Source organism: Quercus suber, unplaced genomic scaffold (genome assembly GCF_002906115.3).
Source record: "Quercus suber isolate HL8 unplaced genomic scaffold, Cork oak 2.0 scaffold_6, whole genome shotgun sequence".
Classification (NCBI taxonomy): domain Eukaryota; kingdom Viridiplantae; phylum Streptophyta; class Magnoliopsida; order Fagales; family Fagaceae; genus Quercus; species Quercus suber.
Window position 1 is genome coordinate 302703 of NW_027069472.1, and position 9864 is coordinate 312566.

Below are 9864 nucleotides of genomic sequence, written 5' to 3' on the forward strand. Positions count from 1 at the left end.
AATCCGTATGCACCAAATGTTTGGACTCATACACAATATGAAGCTTCTATCTATCCATCCAAGCTAACAGAAGACCACCACTCATCCCCTCCCTTGGTGATTCCCAACCAAACTCAAAGCCACATTTATCCCATATCTTTTTTCCTCTAGCTTTAGGTAAATGAGTCTCCATCAGAAACATTAAATCTGGTTTTGACTCGTGGGCCTTTTTTTCACATTGAAGAACTACAGAGGATTTGCCCAAGCCTTTACAGTTCCAGCTTAGTATCCTCATGGCACCTGGGGAAGCTGTTGAAGGCCAGCTTCCCTTTGCCCATTTGGATTATATTGGGTAGAAGGATTACCCCTCTAAACATCTCCTTGATCCTCCCTCTGGACCTACCTATTGTGCTCCACACCTTGATCATCCCTATCTCCTTCTCTTTGGAAGAAACCATAAAATATCCTTTGCCTAATATTTCTACCCATCCTGCCAAATTCCCTCCTAATTCTCTTCTTGGAAGTACTCCCTTGGACCATTGACCCTGCTGAAGCATTCCACACTACATCTCTCTGGTTGGAATTAAGAGGAAAAGAGTCAGAGTGTGATTCAAAGTGGGTTGGAGACATTGATCCCGGGTTAACCACACTCTTAGTACTATAAGGGCTCATACCAGCCCATTGATTTGTAAGGAAAGTGAGTATTTGGGCTGCAGACACATCACCTTCAAACTAGGCCCGAAGGCCCAATGTCACAATTAATCCTTAAATAGGAAGATAAACACTACCATCACATAACCAAGTATATACCTTGAAAAGCATTCCAAAAAAAAATCTATACCTGAATCTATTAATATGCCAAAACTGAATGAAAACGGAATAAAAATAACAATCATAACAGCCCATCCTTTTGTACTTTCGTTCCTTCTGGTTAGTACAAGTTAGCTAGTCCCTTAAACAAATACAAATTCACCTTACCATTAATTGCGTTTAAGACAAAATTCTATATATATAATAAAAATAAAAAAGGGATGCTCTTCTATATGCTTGCATATAGAAGAGCATATTTTTCTAGGAAGAAAAATACGCTCGCCTAAAAGTTTTGGGGGCTGCAAAGAATTGTCAGAAAAAGATTGTAGAACAAACCAAGTAAAGAAAAATATTAAAGAAAAATAAGAGAGAAGTCTGATGGACTTAAGGACTATTATAAAGCGAGGAGAAAACAAAGAGTCAATTGCCTTGGTTTGACTCTTTGATTGTATAGGTGTGCCTATGACAAATTAGAAAAAAGCAATAGTATAGTCTGGATTCAGCTAATATTTTAGTTTCTAAAAGTTTCTCTTCTCTAGGTTAGAGGGTGCTCCTTCTTCTCCTAGGTCGTAGAATTTACAGTCCCTTCTTTGAAGGAGTTTTCGTCCCTTTGGTAACAGTGTTACCTTAGGTTTTGTGGGTTTTGTTTTTTTCGTGGGGATTAGGAAACACTCTTAGCAATGGACGACCTCACCAAAGCATGGAGTTGTCTAACTCTTTCAGAACAGGAAGGGGATGACCTTCACTTGAATAAAGAAGAGGCAGCACTAGAATTCACTCTTGCAGCGAAGTTTTTGACCAAACGGGCTTTGAACATTGAAGCCATAGCGAAGACTTTCAACCCGATATGGAGATCAAAAAATGGTTTCAAGGTTAAAAAGGAGGATGAGCATTTCGTGTTATTTACTTTTGACAATCAAGAGGAGATGGACAAAATCTTAGCGACAGAGCCATGGAGTTTTGATAAGCACCTTGTGGTGTTGCAACGGTATGAAAAAGATATTGATTTATGTGATATGAAATTTAACATGGTTAATTTTTGGGTTCAGGTACATGATATACCGGTCAGATTTAGAACTCAAAAGATAGCAGAAAAGATTTGTGAAACTATAGGCACGGTTAGCAGTCCAGCAGATAACATAGAGATAGAAGGGGACGGGTTCATTAGGATTCGAGTCATGGTTGACATATCCAAACCTTTATGTCGTGGACGAGTCATATCACTCGAAAACGGCAGAGAATTATGGGTATCTTTCAGATATGAACGCCTTCCCAATCTTTGCTATTAGTGTGGCTGCCTCACACATGCTGATAAAGATTGTGAATTATGGATTGAAAGTGAAGGTACTTTACAGTTGGAAACTCAACAATATGGTCCATGGATACGAGCTCAGCCTTTCACACGATCTTGAAAGAATGTGGTTGTAGTCCCAGGATTTTATTCCAGAATTAGTAACCCGACCAAAGCAGCAACTCCAAATCAGAGTAGGAAACCGCCAGTGGTGGTGGTCCGTAAGGGGGGTCCGTCGCCTGAGATTGTACGGCCTGAAAAGGAAAGAGAAGAGCATTCATGTCATACAGATTCTGCTCCAGATATTCAAGGAGAAGATCCGTTAATTCCAACTTTAACTCCCACAGTTCAACTATATCCAAATATAGCCAACTTGGGTTTTATGGCAGGGAAACAAGCTGATGAGCTGTTTGAAGAACAAATTCAGGAAATTGACCGAGACCTATGCAAGTTTGAAGCCATCAGGGAGACTTTTCTGGAAAATCAAGGGAAGAATAATAAGGAAAATATTTTGGAAGGGTTGACAATTAATAAGGGAGGCTCCTTAGCAAAAGTGTACTCACGTGCACACACCTTTACTCCCTTACAGGATGGTCCAACATCAGTTTTAGCTGATATTTCAAATATTCCAGAATGTACTACTAGAAGATGGAAAAGACTCACCAGGGCCGAGACAGAATCAGATATTGTAATGGAAGATGCAGTGGGGGAAAAAAGGAGTGGCAGAGTTGAGGATCAACCAGAGTTACTAAAAAAAAGAAAATTAGTTTCTCTAGTAGATGAAGTAGTAACAAATATATTGGCGGAGGCTGGATCCCAGCCCCGCTAGAACCAATGAGTCTCTTGTGTTGGAACTGTCGGGGGCTTGGGAACCAACGAACAGAAAATCAGCTCGTACATATGGTTTGGGCAAAAGATCCCTCCGTTGTGTTTATAGCCGAAACATGGACGGATGAAGCAAGGCTAGTTTTAGTTCAAGATAAAATGAAATTCAAACATAAATTTGTGGCTCCAAGAAGAAATAAGTCGGGTGGACTGGTAATTTTTTGGAAAGAGGATTTCGACTTAAACATCGAAACTTTCTCTAAAAATCACATTGATACAACAGTGAATAAGAATAAGGCTGATGAATGTTGATTTACTAGATTTTATGGAGAACCTGACACACATAGTAGACATGAGGCATGGGCTCGATTGAAGAATTTGAAATCAAGGGGATCTGCACCTTGGATTTGTGTGGGAGATTTTAATGAGATAACAAAGCAATCAGAGAAAAGGGGTGGTAGAACTCGGCCACATGGGCAGATGCAAGCATTTAGAGAGGTGCTTGATGAATGCGGCTTTATTGATTTGGGTTTTGTGGGATCTGAATTCACATGGCACAAACATTTTGCGGGTTATACAGTGTGGGAGCGCCTTGATAGAGCTGTGGCAACTTCGGATTGGCTGTCTTTATTTCCGGACACCAAAATTTATCATTTGGAGGCCGATGCATCTGATCATAGACCTATTTTGATAGTACTGGATGGGATGGATTGTTCACAACAGAGGCCGTTTCGTTTTGAACAGATGTGGCTGACTGAACAAGGCTGCACGGACACAGTACAAGCTGTGTGGTAGCGGGACAGTGGGGAAAATGAGGCTTTCAAGGTGATACGAAAGGTGGATGAGTGTGGGAAGGAGTTGACCAAATGGAGTAAAAATAATTTTAGAAATGTGAGGAAAGAATTGGAAAAAACAAGAAAATTGTTGGCAAAAGCTGAATTGATTGCAATGAATGGAGGCAGCAACAAAAGAATGAAATACCTGGAAAAACAAATACTCACACTTCTTGACCGTGAGGCAAAAATGTGGGCACAAAGATCCAAGGTGCAATGGCTTCGTGATGGAGACGAAAACACCCGCTTCTTCCATAGTAAAGCAACGCAAAGAAGAAGAAGAAATTACATCAAAGGGTTATATGATGAAACCGGTCAATGGTACACTCACCCAAGTCGTGTGAATGATATTGTTGTTCAGTTTTATCAAAAACTCTTTACCTCTAGTGAACCCGTGGATTTTGAGGAGATTTTGGAGCAAATACCTACAAAGGTTACAGAAGACATGAATGGGGAGTTGCTAAAAGAGTTTACTTCAGTGGAGGTTGAAATGGCTTTAAAGCAGATGGCACCCTTAAAATCACCTGGATCGGATGGCATGCCACCACTTTTTTACCAGAGCTATTGGTCTTTGGTAGGTCCCGATGTTACAGAAGCAATTTTGTGGTATTTAAATTCAGGTACTCTGCCTAATGCACTCTTACACTCTTTTATTACTTTAATTCCTAAAGTAAAAAATCCTGAATATGTCTCACAGTATCGGCCTATCTGCCTCAGTAATGTTCTTTTTAGAGTCTTTTCTAAGGTATTGGCAAACATGTTGAAAAAACTTATGCCACAGCTTATTTCCGATCATCAAAGTGCTTTCATGGCGGATTGGTTAATTTCTGACAATATCATGGTGGCTTTTGAGACTCTACATTACATGAGGAATCACTCATCGGGCAACACAGGGTACATGGCATTGAAGTTGGACATGAGCAAGGCTTGTGATAGGGTGGAGTGGCTATACATGGAGAAACTGATGCGGAAGATGGGTTTTGCAGAGGCATGGGTTAAATTGATGATGATGTGCATTTCTATTGCCACATACTCGGTTTTGATAAATGGGGAACCCTAAGGGCACATTACTCCAGCAAGAGGCCTTCGACAAGGCGACCCCCTCTCCCCTTATTTATTTTTATTATGTACGGAGGGCTTTCATGGTTTGTTAAAAAAAGCTGAAATAATGGGCGATATAAGGGGGGTTTCCATTTGCAGGAATGGTCCTAGACTAACCCACATTCTTTTTGCAAACGATAGTCTTATTTTCTGCAGGGCAAAAGAAAGTGAGTGCCAAAAGCTATTGGAAGTCTTAACCAAGTATGAAGGAGCATCTGGGTAGCAAATAAATAGAGACAAAACCACTCTATTCTTTAGTAAATCAACTGCTCTGGCCATGTAAAACACAATAAAANTAAAAAGAAGTTTTGACCAGGGATGGGAAGGGAAACTATTATCCCAAGCAGGAAGGGAGATTTTAATCAAGGCAGTGGCTCAAGCTTTGCCCACATATGCGATGTCATGTTTCAAGCTACCACGTGGTTTTTGCCATGATATTGAGGCTTTGGTTAAAAAATTCTTTTGGGGACAAAGAGGAGAGGGCAGAAAGATCCATTGGACAAAGTGGGAGGAGCTTTGCAAACTGAAGACACAAGGGGGGATGGGTTTCAAAGATCTTTCAAGGTTCAACGATGCCTTACTTGCAAAACAAACCTGGAGACTCTTGCATGATAAAACATCACTGTTTTATAGAGTTTTCAAGGCCAAGTATTTTCCCAACTGCACAATCATGGAAGCAAAGAGCCCGAGTTCAGCCTCATATGCATGGAAGAGCATAATCAAGGGCAGGGAAGTGATACAAAAGGGTGCGGTTTGGAGGATTGGTGATGGAGTTCATTCCAATTTGGGGTACACGGTGGCTGCCTGCAAAACACTCCCCAAAAATTATTTCACCTTGTGCAAAAGCATTGGCAGATGCTAAAGTTTGTTTTTTCATGGATGCTGATAACAAATCATGGAAGGAAGATGTGCTAGATGAAAATTTGTTAAGCTTTGAAGCAGACATGATAAAAAAGATCCCCTTGAGCCACACGGACCAAGCAGATACACTCACTTGGCCTTTCACCCTAATGGGGAGTACACGGTCAAATCGGGATACACTTTCTTGCAGCAAGAGTATCAATCTACTCAACCTGGCCATTCTGATCCTGAGTACTTGAAACCTCTTTGGAAGGCAATATTGAGTTTACAGGTTCCAAGTAAGGTAAAAAATTTCATTTGGTGAGCAGCAAAAAATTCTTTACCTACAAAGAAGAACCAGATGAAGAGGAAAATCATTGTGAAGACCTCTGTGAACATTGCAAAGAACAGAAGGAGGACGTGGTCCATGCAATATACCACTGCCCGAAACTACTCGATCTGTGGTCAAAAGTGGAGCTCTGGAATCAAGTTGCCTGAAGCAGGCGACCTCTTTTATTGATCTAGTTGGTTGTGTTTTTGCAGATAACAAGGACCCAACACTCTTCTCCATGGTGGCGTGGGCAATCTGCAGCGAAGAAATAATCTTCGCCTCGGAAAACCAGCGACCACACTCAACGAGCTGCTAACACAGGCAAAGAAAGGCTGACCGAATTTAAACTCTATAATTCCTCAACCATCACTCCAGTGGGCAGACCACTAACCAGTTGGCAAACTCCGACCAGCAACACTTACAAAGTGAACTTCAATGGAGCCTTATTTGCAGCAGAAAATAGCGCCGGTTTGGGAGTGGTTATCCGAATTCAGAGGAACAAGTCATGCTCTCTCTCTCTCGGAAAAAACCATACTCCCTTTTTCAGCTATCGAAGTGGAAGCAATGGCAGCAAGGAGGGCTTTGGAGCTAGCACTTGAGACCGGGTTTCAGCAGATAACCTTGGAAGGAGACTCGCAGACACTCATCTCAGCACTAGAAAACAATACTCACTATCTTCAAGCTTTGGACACATAATGAAGGACATTCAGTATCTCGCCTCTTGTTTTTCAAAAATAAATTACTCTCATGTGCGTAGGCATTGTAATACTGTAGCTCATTCTTTAGCAAAAAGAGCAGTTTCTCAATCGCAAATGCAAGTCTAGATGGAGGATGTACCACTAGATATTCTTCTTGTACTTCAGGCCGACTTGACGGGCCTTCCTACTTAATAAAAGTTGGGTCTTCTTTCTCAAAAAAAAAAAAAAAAGTTGGATTCAGCTGCTGAGAAGCCTGGTTTCTTCATTGTTGCCCCTTCCATGGTTTGTCAGATGGAGAGAAAGGTAAGAGGTAAAGAAGGGTTCATGGAGGAGGGAGAAAGAGAGCTTATTGGGTAGGAAGTAAAAACTTAACCTAAAAATTTAATTAATAAAAAAAATAGGCTTGACGTGGAAAATTGTGGGTGCTTTAAATCCTACATGGCAAGCTCTCAAGAAGTCAAAAAAAAGTCAAATACTTAAGTTTTATAGATGTTTTAGTGTTATAGTATATATAGATTAGATTAAATGCAAATACATAAACAATAAACTTTGACAAGTGTCAAATATGAATGGTGTGCAAATCATTGCTTGCCATATGTAGTTGCAAGTTTGCATAATTCTAAATGATTTAACACTCATGAAAAACATTAGGAGGTCCAAACATTCCAAATGGTAAGGCTTAGTACCCGTTTGAATACTGATGATAAAGGCGGCATCTGCGTTTTGGCATTTTTTTTTTTTTTTTTTTTGAAAATGTGCACTGTGGGTTTGTGTAGGAAGAGAAGAGCATTTTTTTTTTTTTTTGCTTTTCTAGTGGGTTCTGTGTACTGTTCACAAGACCAAGTACTTTATTAAAAAAAAAAAAAAAAAAACTTTAAAACTAAGTCCCACAGTATTATTCACATATTTAAAAATTATTTTACTACAGTTAAAGTTTTCAGCAAAATAAGCAGTATTCAAATACACCCTTAGTATAGGCTTTTGCTTTACTAATAAGTAATTATATATGTTATAGTTAAGAGAGTGGGTATTATATATATATATATATACACACACACACACACATAAATTAGATATGGAATTGGTTAAGAGTGCATGGCGTAGACACAAATTATCTTTAAATACTTTCAGGCAAATGATTTGGTCTGCAATTCACTACCATGAGGACATCGTCTGATAACCAAGGATATCAAGGCATTGACTGGTCCCATTTTAACATTTCTGAAGTGAAATAATTAGTTAAACTCATTGCTTCTAATCAACCTAATATCACAATAAAGGGAATACGTTAGAAAAATCGCGTCTTGTATAAAAATCAATATACATTCCTTATGAAATAGCCAATAAGTATGCAATGATACAATTGTCATGAAGCGCACATTTGATAGGGAAGCAACATAAATTGACTAGGTTACTAGAATCAATTATGTAAAAAATGAGATCAATAATCTACACTTAAATTCCCAGTCCATGTATGGGATTAAAAATTAAAGGGAAAAAGAATACAAGTTGTTTACCTTTTTCATCACACTTTTTCTATAGCTGTTGCTGCTTCGACTAGAAAAAAGTCACTCTCATAAACGAATGTTTCATCACCAATAGTTGCATTGATATCTAAATAGTGTATTATCTTCCCTCTCCCTTTCTCAAGTTTTTTTCCCCTTTTCCAATACACTATGCAGCAACGTGATGTGATTGTATATTGTAATGCCTGGCTGAGAATTTTCAGCACATTAGATTTAAGTAAAGAGGAAACAAATTGGTTCCATGAGTGTGCAAAATAAATGATACTAATCAAGGGCAGCTTTGTTCCTTCGGCCACTTATTGGCTTGGGTAAACCATCAAAGATTGGTAGGGTGATGGCTGCTGTTGAGAGAGATTGCAAGTCTTGTTTTAAACTCCACTTTGACGTTGGCCAAGCAGATGTTGAGTTATTGGTTTCCTGGTCTTTCAGGCTTGATGTGCTTGACGATTTACGAACTGTAGATAGCCCATCAGCTATTATGGAATCTCCCAATCCCACTGGAATAGAATTCAACCATCCTGACTCTGAATCAGAGAATAGTGTCGTTCGGCTTGCTGATTTTGGCCTCATTGCTAGACCTTTACCTGTTGAAGCTGAGAAACCACTGCTTCCACCACTGTTTTCTCCTTTCAACAATCTTTCTGGTGTTCCAGCCCCAGAATCAACCTCAGGCTTTGGACGCCTTCGGACAGGCTTTTCATCAGATTTCTCACCCTCCCCATCTCCAGGTTCAGCAAGATTCCAATGCTCAACCACTTGACCATTCTCAGGCAAGAAACCATTAACTGAATTTCTGGAGTTCTGATGGTGGTTTGAAGGTGGACCAGAAATTGGTGAGGCTTTAAGCAGCAGTTCATCATCAAAGTAATCTGAACTCCCAGATTTGTAAACTGACATCTCTGTGCCTTCAGCTGTATCCTTGAGATTTGGAGATTGCAGACCATAAAACTTCTGTAAAGTGCTCATGGCTGGAGACACCTGTTGGGGTGTTTTTGATCTTGGCAACTGGAACGATCCCAATATATTAGATTGGCCTAGACGCGAGGATGATTTTTCAGTGCTGTTTCCTCTGCAGTAGAAGTTCATTATCATAATTTTCTTTGGTTGCAAATCTAGTCTAGATATCAAGTTCAAACTGTGTTACTCCAAAATATACACATCGGAAGTTTTCGACATATTGCAGAATAAGAAGAAACCCAGATATATTTGAATTTTTATACAGAACTTCAAATTCAACAAAAAAGAGCCAGGCTATTTTTGGGAAAAATTGATTTTTATGCTTATATTACAGGACATGTAAAGCAATAGAGGTGATAGTCAATAAAGTCAGAAGGAAATGCTAAAACCAATTATATGTCACATAAAATAACAGTAAAATTTTGGCTAAGATATATCTTCTGTCCCTGTATATTTGGGCAAGTTTCAATATCATTCCTGTACAATTTTTTGCGTCACTTTAGTCCTTATTTCTATTTTATTTCAATATTATCCTTTCCGTTAAAATTTGGAAGAAAGTTGTTTGTGGCAAACAGAAATTTACACATTAATTTTGCATACATGGATAGTTTTGCTTGATGAAATGGCACCATGTTAGCTAAGTTGGTGACACATAACCTTTCAAAACTTTTTT

General features: G+C 39.3%; 1 protein-coding gene across 1 annotated transcript; it reads right to left on the reverse strand.

Moving 5' to 3' along the window:
• Positions 1 to 8498: 8498 nt before the first annotated feature.
• Positions 8499 to 9320, reverse strand: LOC112004912 (uncharacterized). The gene has a single exon (XM_065773622.1). The coding sequence runs from the start codon at positions 9318 to 9320 to the stop codon at positions 8499 to 8501; it is 822 nt and encodes a 273-aa protein (XP_065629694.1).
• Positions 9321 to 9864: the final 544 nt, after the last annotated feature.

Coding starts and splice junctions, on each gene's coding strand:
- LOC112004912 (XM_065773622.1), bottom strand. CDS start 9,320: ATGAACTTCTACTGCAGAGGAAACAGCACTGAAAAATCATCCTCGCGT.